At 37.9% G+C, this 14,158-nt stretch overlaps 1 protein-coding gene across 1 annotated transcript; it reads right to left on the bottom strand.

The window, feature by feature from the left end:
• Positions 1–8,008: 8,008 nt before the first annotated feature.
• larp7 (La ribonucleoprotein 7, transcriptional regulator) lies at positions 8,009–14,157 on the bottom strand. Its single transcript, XM_028038398.1, has 13 exons — positions 14,037–14,157; positions 13,444–13,671; positions 13,263–13,363; positions 13,065–13,148; positions 12,348–12,512; positions 11,491–11,593; positions 11,095–11,403; positions 10,404–10,557; positions 10,167–10,288; positions 9,746–9,858; positions 8,916–9,075; positions 8,677–8,768; positions 8,009–8,377 (listed from the first exon to the last, which is right to left on the bottom strand). The coding sequence occupies exons 2-13, from the start codon at positions 13,643–13,645 to the stop codon at positions 8,300–8,302; spliced, it is 1,683 nt and encodes a 560-aa protein (XP_027894199.1). The 5' UTR covers positions 13,646–13,671; positions 14,037–14,157; the 3' UTR covers positions 8,009–8,299.
• Between the last annotated feature and the right edge of the window lies 1 nt (position 14,158).

Below are 14,158 nucleotides of genomic sequence, written 5' to 3' on the forward strand. Positions count from 1 at the left end.
CCCCCAACCCCCCTTTTTTTGGGTGCTCCAATCTGGGATGGGGCGGTCACAGTTGCCATTACTTGATGGGAAGCGCAGTTATGCTGCTTGTTTTCCCTGTCAGATCCACCACTTGTGGAGCGGTTTAGAGCGCTGCGTAAGAATGCTTTTAAGGGATTAAAAAGCTGCTTCCTGCAAAATATGATTCACAATAAGGACTCTAAAAATAACTACTTGTTTTGAGAGAAAAAAAATGGAAGCTGCAGTATCTTTGCGTAAAAGCGCAAAATAATGTCAAATGACATATTTAGGGGGGATTAGATGGGATGGAAACTATGGTATAAAAAGAACTGTTTTGATTTAACACAGAAAACTGTAAATTAACTGCACTATGTGTCTGGTTTTTGTTTCGTTTATGTGCTGATTTTGTAAATTGGGATTAAATTAAAGTTTCAAGACTTCATCATCTTATAGTCCACAAATAAATTAACACATTACCCACATCTGCTATATGCACAATGCTAATTATTATCATAACAGTGATAAAATTAGAATCTACTCTAAACTCTTGCAGTTTTCCCATCCACTGACTTTATCTTACTTCTGAACACCATGTTTGACAGTTACAGACCTACTGCTCTTTGGCGCCACCACTCGGCCAATACGAGTTCTAGCTCACTTGTGAAATGAGCTAGTGAATCTAGCTCACATAATGAAGGCTGCATGCCTCATATGACTTATATACCCTGGGAAAAAAATACGCAACGCTTCACTCTTGTACTTTTTCACATTTTGTCACATTACAACCACAAACGTCATTGTATTCGATCAAAATGAATTGTATCTGAAAAGTCTCAGTGATGCACATTAGGAAAGTAGAAGGGAAGAAACACTTTCAGAAAGTTTAAACGAATACATCTAAATATGTGGCATACGGTTGTTTTTAACTTCCCAGAGGCAATACTTCTCTGTGTAATTACAACTGCAAGTCTTTTGCTTCCAGTTTTTCACATCTATAAAGAACATTTTTGCCCTTTTTCACTTTGCCAAAAATGCTTAGTCTTTTGTATTGAATTGAGAATGGTGGTGAACATCAACTTTCAAGCTTTACCAAAGATTATGAATTGGTTTTTGACTTTGACTAGGACATGCAACAGGGTGATTGCCTTGGTAAAAAGTGGACCTCTCACCGCCTGCCACCAAACACATGACGAACTGCCTTTGCTGATTAGAACCGAAGGATAAATGCCCAAAATACACATTAAGCATTTAACAATTTAATTCTGTTTATTGGAGCTCAACAGGCTCTCAGAAACCATGCTGTGAGAAAGTTACTTTCATTTAATTTCTGTCAATCTTAAAGGAGGAATGAAACTCTTTGAAAAAGGGGATTCAGGTCAATCTTCATACTGCCTGAATTTGTCCACTTTCGCAGCAGCCCATGAGATGAGCTTTCTGCCACCTGGGTCAAGTGGAGACGTCTGTCGCTCACTCCTTACTCGCTTTTAAGTAATAACTCAGCATAAAACTCTTTCTACCTCTGTCTGTTGAAGGAGCCATTAGAACTAGGCTTGGGTCACGCTGAGGAAGGAGAGAGAAACAATAAGACAATCTGACATAGACTCTGATGCATGGATGTGTTTGGATCTAGCTGGGACAGAGTGTCAGAATAATAGCTGAGAAAAGAAAAGGGGGTTAAAAACAGGGGACAGAGCACCAATCCAATCAGCAACAGCAGGAAGTGTTAAGTAGGAGAGAATGTGTCTGAACTGCAACCAGTCCAGTTTTTCTTTAAATAGAAGAGAACCCACAAAGCCAGAGATGTACAAAGAACCTAGGGTCAAGAACAGCAATGCTTTTCATTGAAAAGCATTCAATGAACATGTCCATATAATTAAAAAACAGCGTTCATTAAAATATGTGACTCAATCATTATGAATAATGAAAGCTACAACCAGAACTTCAAACCCTCTAAATTTCTCATAAGCACAGAAAATCTTTGGCTTTCTGCTCAGAACAGCCCAAGGTCTTCATTCTGTGAGGGTAAAAGGTATTCTGGCTCTAACTAAATGACTTGGAGATGACACCGTGTGCATTATCTGAGGAGAAAAGAAACAGAGGTATGTTGTGTTTGTCAAAAATAAATATATAAACGACACAACAAAAATTGATATTATGCAATAACATCTAAAACTGTTTTGCAAAGCACTGCACTCTGTCCATTTACACAACTGTCTTGATGTCCTTGGTACTAAAAGGCTTCGATTTTCTTTATTTTTATTAAATGCTTGTGTTTTACACTGAAAACTCTTCATTGCTCTGTGTCCATGGACACTGCGTAATATCTTGCAGTTAGTTGGCGGTTGCATAATTAACCATTCTGTTCAGATTTACCTCGGTGGAGGTCCTCCTCCTGTTCAAGGAAGACTGCTCATAATTTTATTTTATTTTTTTAACGTCTCTGTTTTTTGGTCATCCGCATCTTGCTTGGCTCCATTTCTCTATGTTTGGGTACATAACATCAATCACATTTTTTGCTTTTGTAGGTGATTGAAAAGTGTCAAAAGTAGAAATAAACTGTTCTGCTAAGAAGGTTTGATACTATAAGAGAACAGTAATGCACAGATGTGGGAACCGGCTTCAACACATCAGTCTGTGTGTAATCTATATTGTTTTGCTTATTTAACTGAAACATTAAAACATTAATCAATACACTTTTCAGTAACATTCACATGTATTTACTTGCTCTGTCTAATTTCTGTGTTGTTTCAAGGCAATGATAACAAAGCCAGTCAGTTAGAAAAATTTAAGACTTCAATACATTGTGTGCCTGAGTACAGCTTTATGATACAATATTTAACTCACAATATACAAATAAATAACCTTTGAAATGTAACTAAATTCCAAATCAACTTGTTTGCTGATGAACTGTTTCAGTTATTTAGGGTTGTATTTTACGTTTCTGTACGAATTTTAACATTTTTGAGCAAATTTGTTCATTTCGGCAACACTTCACCTAAACTGTCTCCTTCAGTTGAAAGTTGCAGTTGAATCTTCCTGGTTGCTACAGCTTGGTGCAACTTCTTCCCATCCCGGTTCGTGTACAAACCCATCTTGCTCAGACACAAAACCCCGCCCGGTGGCGAGTCAGTTGGACCAGCGACCGCAGCGAGCATTGCCAGACAGCTCTGCTCAGTTTGCAAATGTGTGGATCGTTTGTAATGTGGATATAAAGCGGAATGGGACTCCTCTGCTCCGACTACTGGGGGACGGTATACAGGACGGACAACTGTGTCGGGCTGACTGCAGTCCTTTCAGGAACCGGGAGAGGCTCACAGCAGCGCTATAAAACGTTGTCGCCATTAAAGTCATTAAAGGAATCTATTCCTTATTTGCATGACAACGATCCTTCTTCTTCTTCTTCTTCTTCTTCTCTGTTTTAAGGTCGGTTGGCAAATAACTTTTAGGTGCATTGCCGCCACTTTCCAGGTTGGAGTATAAATGAGATGCTTTTACTACTACAATCTCCCCAAAACATTTTTTTTTTCTTTAAAAAAAAAAAAGAAAAAAAAACTAAAAATACTGTTAAAAACTACATCCCCAATGATTTCTGAAACAATTCCCTTATATCTAATATACCTTTATTCCTATTTAAATTTCTAATTAACACCTCATGAACATACTAAAAATTCTAAAAAATATATGTGGTACTGTTTCTATTTGTTCACAATAATTACAACTTGTATTATGTTGATTAATTAATTTAGGAGTACTATTTAATCCCTCTGTTTATCTGTACGCTTGGCGCTGTCTCTTCTTCTTCTTTAAGGTTTTGTTGGCAAACCAACTTAAAGTGCATTTACTGCCATCTACCGGAACTGGAGTGTGGACATCGACGACCAGTGAAATCTACCGATACAAAACCATGGTGGATTTTCTCACACTTTGCCATTGACAAGGTTAGTTACACTTTAATTGTAAAGGGGTTTTTTTTTGGGGGGGGGGGGGGGGGGGGGCTAGGTATTCTAAGGTTTTTCTCTTCTGGGTCTCGGTGCCCTCACTGATTGCTGAAGGGCTTGTGGGAGTTTATCCTATCCACATGTATGTGGATCTGGATCAAGTTTGTGGTGTCAATAGACAAAAATAGTCTATTTCATAAAAGTAATAATCAGGGTTAAGAGGATGTCTGGTGTGGAACCTCTGGGTCTCATTTTTGGTCTTTGCAGATGATGTTTTGTGTCATGAAGGCATCACTTTTATCATTTAGAGGAGTGTTGTGCAGCTATGCGTGATTGAGCATCAGCTCCTCCTAGTCTGGTGGCCTGTTTTCTCTGTCTTAGTTACTTTTTTATGAGATGGATTGGGGGACCTTGTCTGCAGTAATGCAGGAATTACACTTGTCTTCAACTGTTAAGAGCTGAGTCAATAAGCAAAGCTCTTGACTTAACAACCTGCCTTTGTTACGACCGTCACATCTTTAGAAAATATGTATTTTGACAGAAAATCTAAAATCCCAAACAAGAAGTTCGCACTCTGCCTGGATGTGCTTTTCAGTCGGCTGGAATTTATGTAATTAAAAAACTGGGCTTAATCCTAATATAAAAAGTGATGGAGTTATTGTTATGTAATAATCTCAATATTGTGAGAACCAGTATCCTTCGTTTTATGTTTTCTGCTCTAATCAACAAAATTAATAGAAACAAACAGGTAATTTTCAGCTGGATGTCACTGAGGTTATCCTCAACAGACGCCAAAGCTCAGTTAATTTCCTCCACTTTTAAAAGTTCTTCACAAACAATTGTCCAAGAATACTGCACGGTATTCGCTTTTTTTATGGTGTTCACTTTTTGTTTTTCCTCACTTCTCTTTTGTATGATTGGTTGCATTTTTCTTATGATGCCTTTTGCCAAAGTTTTTCTTGCAGGTATACAAATTATATACGATTTAATGTATAGGATTTTCACTTTCTAAAAGTAAATGAAATTTTAGTCCACTGAAATGATTTGTAATTGACGAACTTTGAAATGATCAATGTTGCAACCATGCTCAGTTTTGATACTTTTTTTTCTCTCCTGTGTTTTGTCGCCATCTAGTGGACTAAAGGAAGAATCGCTTTCATCATCAACAGTAACAATGTTAAGCGTTCTACCTACCTGAATAAAGTGGCTTTTATTCAACTTTGAAAACATTTTATTTTAGACTGAGCAAATAGTTTTACTGTAAAAAGATGTGTGGGAAAGGATTTTCTCCTGAGTTAAAAGTGACAGATGGAGTCCTGGTGGAACAGTCGCGTTGTCCGGTGCACGACCCAAATCGAGAGTGACGTCAATACCCGAGCTTATTTGGTTATTTATTTCAAAAGTTGTTACATCGAACCTACAGCGGGAGTTTGGAATCTTCTTAGAGTCTAAAAAGCGCATCACCACGGGCAGCGGCCCGCCGCATCACGCAGGATCCAACGGTGTTTATTTTTAGAAGCTCATCTTCTACCGTCGTTCAGCCCACATACCCCCCAATCTGCAATAATTCATGTTTGCAGATCATTTTCACAGCTGAAGAGAAAGGACCGGAACCGTCCTGAATCTGTCAGCTAAAGATGAGGTGAGTTGATGCGTCTGTTTTTTTTTTTCTTACATGAAAAAGATACAAAATTTTATCTAGGACATTGAAAATCTAGCTGTTTATGTGCATAATTCTCCCGACTTGCCCTTTTCTTTCCCCCAGCATATAGTTCCCCCCCCCCCAAAAAAAAAAATAAAAAGAAATCTACCAAATATATAATTTTATCGTGTTTAAAATAATCTCTTGATATCTCCAAAAAATAATTCCAAGTTGTTGCTTTGTGTTGTGCCTTGATGTGCAGTTTTTATAGAGGCAATATTGGGGCTCCTCCAAAAACGATGTACCAGACCACCTTCGTTGATCCCAGAAGGTACACCGCCATGTGCTTCACTTCAAAAGAGAAGAACCCTTACCATCAACTAAAGGGCACACCCTACGACGTAGCTACAGTCAGGTATAGACTTCTTATCAAAGTTTCAAACATGTTATATGAGTTGGAATGTTTTAAACTCAGCCTTACTGATGAGGTCTATATTTATTCTAATAGTCAGAGATGAGCAGAAACTCAATTGGTAGAAATATGTTTGGCCCCAGACAAGTCCCAGTTTTAGCTTCCACAGATTGGTTGCGTGTTTATGCAGCGTGAAGATCAGTTGATTGCTTAAACATCTCAACTCAAGTATAAAATAACATCTGTCTGCAACATCAATTGTTTCTATCGTAACCTCGCCACCCCCTGGACCAAAAAACTGTCAAAGGACAGCTATGACAAAATGAAAGACCATCATCAAAATGCATGTTGGGAATGTGATATGGGTTGGTGTTGATGTCCAAGATCTTTTAGTCTGTACCCTCATGGGGTTTGGGATGATGAAAAGATGATCAGCCCCCAACTAATAAGATCACTAGTAACATTGCACAATCAAGCAAACTCGGAGTACAAATCCAAGCTCCCATGTTTGGCACAGAACATTTACAATATTTCAATTTTGTCAACATGTTAAGATTGTAAACAGAATGTTTATGCTTAAAAACCCTCAAACGTGGTTGAAGTATATTTCTCTCACTGTTGATGAATCATATTAAACACTGTCACTCTGTCTGTGACCCTGTAACAAAATTAAAACTCTTGAGTTCTGTGATTTGTCTTCCAGGAGCAAGTTTGTAGCCATACCACAAAAAAGCACTCAACCAAAGACACAAAGGGTGTCTGTCTCATCAAAAAACATTATCACTGTACGGACGTTTGCAAGCAGCCCAGAGCCTCAGGGTTGGTCTGTGGGGGATTACACAAGTGTGTATAAAAGTAAGCAACTGGTTAATGCTCATTCTCACACATGCAATACAGCTTATTATTCCAACTTAATTAATATCACACTTATGTCCAACAGGGGATTACCGAGATTGGAGGAAAGAGGCGCCGGAAAGGTTTAAAACGAACTCAACCTTTGACCAGAGGTTAATAAATTCACGCAGAAATAGAACCTTTGCAATAAGAGAAAAGCAAATACCTTTTGAAAGCAACACCACCTATAGAATGGATTACGTCCGTCATCGGCTGTAGCTTAACAAGGGATTACCACCTGTTGGTCAGAGTTATACTGCTGGAGACTCGGACTACAAACCATAAACATCTTAAATTCAAGACCAGAACGATCGAAACTGAAGATCTCAACCCTGCCAGGCGTTAGAAAATTCCACATTGAAACGTATCAAGCAACAAAGAGTCAAGGCTTCTAAAAAAAAAAAAAGTTGGTTCTCAAGGAAAATTTATAAAATCTGCAGCAGGACTGTAGCTGGAATGCAACCAGTTGACCTGGTTTTAAAAGGTGGGTAATTATCAAAGAGCCCACATCCAAAAAGATGAACAGCGTTACCAACAAGCGTGATTGTGACGTCATGGAGAAGCACCAAAATCCTGCCTTCAAATGCTTTTCCAATATTTACTGGTATTGCATTACCAGTAAATATTGGTAATTGGTAATATTGTCGCTGAGCCGCAACAACCGCTGGGTCTTTTTCACATTTGAAACAATAAATGTCCACATAGAACAACAAATTTTGGAGTTTACGTATTTTTTACACTCATTGTCTCACTGACAATTCATTTTCATTGTTTTGATTAGAAAATGAAAACAAGTGTGTTTGCTACAAATGGCATATTTTTTTTTATTTATTTACTTATGTCTTTACCAAAGATTTATTTTGGTAAAGACATAAATGTTTGATTAAAAACATCAAAATACTTGGATCAAACCAGGTATTTTCATCCATATGTGCTCTTCAGATACTCAACAAGAAACTTTGACCTTGGTTAGATTAATGAAACTTATAATAGGTTTTGCTTACTGTTACAAAACAATTACAAGACTGGATGCACATTCTCTACAGATCTTAAACCTACTTTTTTTTAATCACTAAATTAAAACAAAAAGAAATTGAAGTGAACATTTACAAACCCAGAAACTGAAAGCATGTTATTTCGTTTTATTAAAAAGCAGGTGTTGACTCTACCACGTCTTTACTGGAGAAAATTTCTTAAAAAGAATATTTACACTTATACAGGGCTGCTTTGAAAAAACACTGATATAGCAACAAAAAAAAATAAAATTTGAACCATCTTTAACCCTAGCAGCATCCTGGTTTATGACGAGGGCTCCAGTGCGACCACAAAAATGACACATAGGGCACAATTGGACAATTCTACTTGAGCCAAGTACTCATCAGTGAAAACTTGGAGTGGTAAACCTTGGGGAACTCAGTCTTCTTCAAAGCGGATGTGCTTGTTGGCCTCCTTGGCTCGGGCAATGATGATTTTCTCAGCTTTGGATATGAGCTGCAAAGTGACAAAGTAATGAAAATGAAATGAAAGATCAGAAAAAGCCCTGAAAGATGTACTACTTGTAGGGTATGAGATACATTGTGTGGAGCCGTAACACTAGAAATGGAACAATTAAAATCTTGGAAAAGCTTCTACGAGTAGACAGAGCCGCCTGAGGCATAAGCAAACTAAGCCACTGTGTTGGGATTTTAATCTTTTCCTTGTGTTGTGTTTCGGTTTGTTCATGAACACATCTCAGCAAATTATAGTCAATTATCCCTGATTTTTTTTTAAAATACATTGTTTAGCTTCACCTTTTCTGTGCCTCGCTTCTTCTCCCTGGGACGATTCAGTTTGACTTGGCGGTCCACTAAAATCTTCTGCCAGTACCGCTGTTCGTGGCCACCTTTAACATAAGATTAAACAGCATATCCAAAATAGAATTAAAAAAAAAAAACCCACTCAGAACAAGTACATCTTTAAGCAATCTCAAAATGCTTAAACATGATATGTAAATTTCTCTCTCTGCATATTAAGGAGGAAACTTTCTGACCTTTAAGAATCTCAAGCTTCCAGCTGCGTTCCTTCTGCAGCTGCTCTTTAGCGTCGCTGATGGCGGTAGCGTCCTCCGGTGTGTGGAAACGGACGTGACATTCAACATCTCCATCCAAAATGTCAACATAAGCAACTGGAGATACTTTGGACAGAGCATCCTGTGCCAACATCAATAAGAGAGAATAAGAGATAAAGCAACATAAAATTACACCGGTGCATATCGTAAATAAGATCATCAAAAGTGAATATTTCACTTAATTATTTTTCAGACAGTCATATTTCAGCTGTATACTTCTGTAACTTAATGATTTTGGCTTAGAGCTCATGGAAAATATTAAGATTTACTTTCTCACAAAATTGAAATGAGAAGTAAAAAAAAGTAACTAAAAAAATATTACTCAAATTGACCGTCAAAAGTTATTGACAGTTTCCACAAGAAAGGTAAGCCACAAAATATAATTGCTAAAGAAAAAAACCAATTACACACTGCTTCATCTTGGTGTATCGATGGAAAGTTGAGTGGAAGAAAAACGATACAAATATTCAGCCTGCACAGCATGGAGAAACAGAAAATATTCACCATGTAAAGTGAGTAGTGATCTTATGTAATATTTTAGCTTTTTGCATTTTCATTATCAGAAAGGAATGCTTGCAACATATTACTGTGAATAAATCTAAACACTTTCTTCACTTTTTGAAATAAGTCACAGAAAAACCTTAAAACTCCAACAATATTCTAACTTATTGCAGAGCATCCATGTGAAAAGTAAGTAAATCATCCACTTTTTGAATTTTAGAAGCTAGTTAAGATCATTGCGGTTACTGTACTTTGATGATCTTCCTGGTTGGTAACGGTTTGCTGTCTGTAATCTTCACGATGACGCCACTGACAAACTGCGGACCCTGTTTAGTTTCTTTTTCCGCTTTGTTGCTCATATCAACTGAAAGAGGGGAGAAGAATACAAAATTCACCAATAATGCAGCAGAGCTCGTTCTGACAGACTTTTTTTTTATTTAGAAAGAGGTCCAAACATTCCAGAAAAAGAGTTGATTTATGGTCAGCAATGTGACAACTGCACCATCTATCACCGTGGGTTTGAAAATTGCAAACCCACGCCGACCTGCCTAGCCATTCCTGCAAATGTGGAAATGACCAGTACAGTGGACGTTTTGGGGGTTTTATGCAATTTGCCAACAATATGCCAAAAATAACTAATCAGTTTCAAAACAGCCTAAAATCCAAAATCACCGTTTCCATCCTGAGCAGCGTCGTCATCCTTGTGATTAATCTTGCTGATGCATTTCTTCAGGGACGCCATGCTGCGCTTCTGTAGGACCAGATACTCTTCTTTCAGCTCAACCCACTCCTTCCTTCAAATAGACAAACAGACGTTAAAAGAACAACTCTGTGATGAAATCCAACAGGGGCTTTACTATATTGAACCAGTGTCGATGCAAACGAATGAAAAAGGGATGTAGGGCCTACTTTGATAGAACACGTAACGGGATGACTTCCTCTCCAATTTTCAGCTTCTCTTTGTGCTTCTTTTTTCTCTTCCTCTTTGCCTTCACAGTCATGTCATCTCTGTTTTCTTTCCCCTTTTCCGTATTTCCTTCTGTGTCGCTTTTACTGGGCAGATCTGAGATGGGGAATAACACAATAAACAGCCAAGGATTTATTAGGCATGTGATTATAACGATATCACTGTTTACACTTGTCATTTCCTTAAAAAAGGACAAATTAACTCAATGTGGGTCATTCATTTGTCTAGTGGATCACTGTCACGCAATTGAATTGAGGTGTGAAGAATGACCAGGTACCAGCTATTTTTAATTTCAAAAAAAGAGAGAGAGAACTGTAAACGCCAGAAATTATTATAGTATATTTCTATAACTTCATGATTTTTTCTCAGAGCTCAAGGAATATTTTAAAATGTACTTTCTCGCAAAATTAAAATGTGAAATAAAACACATTTTAAAGACAGAAGTGTTATTCAACTTGACAGTTGTCCTGATGACAATTAATGACAACTTCTGCAAGGAGGGTCAATCACAAAAGATTATTGGCAAACTGATGGAAGGTTGAGTGGAAGGAAAAAAAATGTGGTACGAAAAAACACGTACATAGACAAGACATACCTAGAGTACAAGAGAGAATGAAATGAGTGAGAACTTACTCATGCTGGCTTCATCTTCCTCCTTATGCCCAGTTTCACTTTCACTGGTTTTCCTAATCTTAGAGGGAACGTCACTCTCTGATCCCTCTGCAGTCTGTGACCGTCGCCGTTTCTTCTCTGATAATTTTCCCGGTGTCTTCTGTGTGCTGCTGGTCTCCGGATCACAATATGCTGTCACGTGCTTCCTCTTGTGCTCCGACGGCTCTGCTTCCATTGCAACCTCTTGGACTTTTTCTGCTGATGCTTTTGCTGCTGCTGCTGTTCCATCCTTCTTTTTTTTCTTCTTGCGCTTTTTCTTCTCCTCCTCCCCTACGGAGTATTACTGCACAGTAAGTGTCATAAAAGTAGCTTTATAATCAATGACATGCTTGCAAAAATTTTAACATTTCAACTTACGTGACTGTGGATTGTCCACAGGAAAAGGAATAGGTTTCCTATTTAACGTTTTGGGGAAAATCCCCGGCTTCCTTGGAGCGTCTTCAGGAGGGTTGTTCAACATCTGCTTCAGAAATAAAAACTTATCACGTGGCTTCTTTTGAAGCAAACAGCGTGTGTAAGGTTTTTAAATGGCTTAAAATTTCTTATCTTCATCTTAATGTCCCAAAGATTCCACACTCTTTACTAAGAGGACACATATTAACATATATTGGAAACAGTGCAATTTAAATATTTTGTATATCTGATTTCACAATTTCTAGAATCACGCAAAAGAAAAAAGTGTGACGAATGAAATTTAATTTAGCTAGTTTTGGAGAGATAGTCAGCAACTTTGTATGTTAATGCACAGATCACGTCACAAACAACTGACAGCAGTCCAGGTTATGCAGAAAACAACAATAATAAACAAACAAGCTTTAAAATGGTTTTACCATCACTGTTCAAAGAAATACGGGTTGTTAATGTGGGAAAATACTGTTAAACGTGCTGGCCGTATTTTAATATATATACGATTTTCAACAGTGTAGCCCAACAACACTAAAAGAACTTGTTCAGCGTAACAAACAGGTTGCTAAGAATGTGGTCTAGAGAGGACTGGACTATCCCATTTATGATATTTTTGGAGAGGATACCTCCTCGTTAACACCTGAACTACAACCCCAAATCACAGAGGAGTTGAAAAAGAGGATTCATGGATGCAACATTTTATATCCCTTTGAGATAAATAATGTGTTTTTATATTGGATTTCAAGCAACTGATGCATAAAATTCACCAATTTGTTTTCCTTTTTACACAAAACCCCCCTTAAAATCACCTCAATAGCTTTCTGAGCTTGTTCCTCTTTCTCAAACTCGACAAAGGCAAATCCTTTAGAGTCACCGGTGCTCCTGTATCTGGGTATGCTGACGTACACCACATTCCCGCACTTTGTGAAAACTCTTTTGATCCAGCTGTGAGTCACGTCTTTTGGTAAAAGTTCCTTGAAGGGGGAAGAGACAATAAAAAAAATGGATAGAGTTTGATAATTAAACTCATCAAAAGAAAAACTACAACACATCATTACGTTAGTGTTTCTGCAATTATCATTCAACGGTGGTTTAAAAACTTTCATTTTTCTATTTTTTTCCTGACAGAGAAATAAAAAAAAAAAAGTCCTTCAGAATGTGCGCCACATGAAGTCAAACTTTCTGAAATTACCGCAATGCTCATAAATGATGAACCACCATTCAGACATATTAAAGAAAAAGAGACTAAAATCAGGGTACATTATCACTAGTTTTTAAGTCCTATTTAATGGATCATGTACAAAATGGAGAGTTGTAGAATGGAGGCTGCAGAGATCCACAACTCAGGAAAGAATCTAATAGAACTGTCATCTATTCTTAAAGGATGAGCAGAAAGAAAGCCATTGCTGAAAGAAAGTCATAAAAAGTCTTGGTTGCAGTTTTCAACGAGCCATTTAAAGAAGGAGCTCTGGTAACAGCTCTGGTAAAACCCGTCAGAGGTTGCAGAGGAAGAAAATGTGTTTTACCACATAGACCGTCCGGCTGTCGACGTTATTTGGTGGGTTTCCAAGTGGATGTTTACGTCTTACTTTAGTTCCTTCGAGGTTAATCTGAAACAAAAACATTATTTGTTTTTATGCGTCACTGATATGTTTGAGCCCTAGAAGCTCGAATTAGAAAAATAGTGCAAAACATGTGATAATTATTTGGAGCAAAAGCCGTACCTGCACTACGGATGAATTCTTTAGGGCTCTGGCGATCAGCTTAGTGTCAGTCGTCAGCTTCTTCATGCGACTGAAGTTCGTCAGCACAGATATGTCAACATCTGCAACCAAAGTGTGGTGCAAAGTTTAATGTATTCTCAATTTTATGTTTACATTTTCAGTCTTGTTACTAGACCCTTACATCCACTGTCGGACTCGTCGATGAGCTTTTTCAGAAAGCGGTCCTTGTGCAGGTTGACTTCTCCAAACCAGAACTCCACCTGCCTCTTAATGTCGGTGAGGAGCTGCTTGACACGGGATCTCTTCTTTTTTTCGGTCTCCTTGCTACTGTCACTGGGTTTTGTTGCTCCATCATCCCCTGCTTCCTTCTCTGTCTTCATCATGATTAATGTGGGGCAGCAGAGTGGTGCTTTAACACAAAAACAATGTTAGAGGGCAGAGGTAAGAGTGTCTCTGAACTTTTCTATCTCTGTAAAGCCAGATGACTCAGTCATCTGATCACAAAAAACAATAGCATGCCCCAAGCCTTTTCCAGCACCTGTACAAAATAAATGGGCCAGATAACGAAAGATTCTGAATTAGGTTTATCTTGTTTAACTTATAAGTAACTCATTAGCTGTTAGGGTAATTATTTGTTAGTTTTAGCAACTTTGTGACGTTAATGAATAAAAACTCGCGAGTGGCGACAGATTCAAAATACTCCAGTCTTAAAATGCTTTTCTAAACAAGTCATTCCACATTCATTTAAATTAAACACTTTCCCGTAGACCTCACCCTGTTTGAGGAGTTTAACCCGATGATAAATACAAAAATAGGCTTAAATCAGAGCTAGCTCCAGGAACACAACACAAGCAGCTCGTTCGGACATGGCGCACACTTATTTCGTCAGAGGAACC

The sequence above is a fragment of the Xiphophorus couchianus genome, chromosome 14 (genome assembly GCF_001444195.1).
Source record: "Xiphophorus couchianus chromosome 14, X_couchianus-1.0, whole genome shotgun sequence".
NCBI lineage: Eukaryota > Metazoa > Chordata > Actinopteri > Cyprinodontiformes > Poeciliidae > Xiphophorus > Xiphophorus couchianus.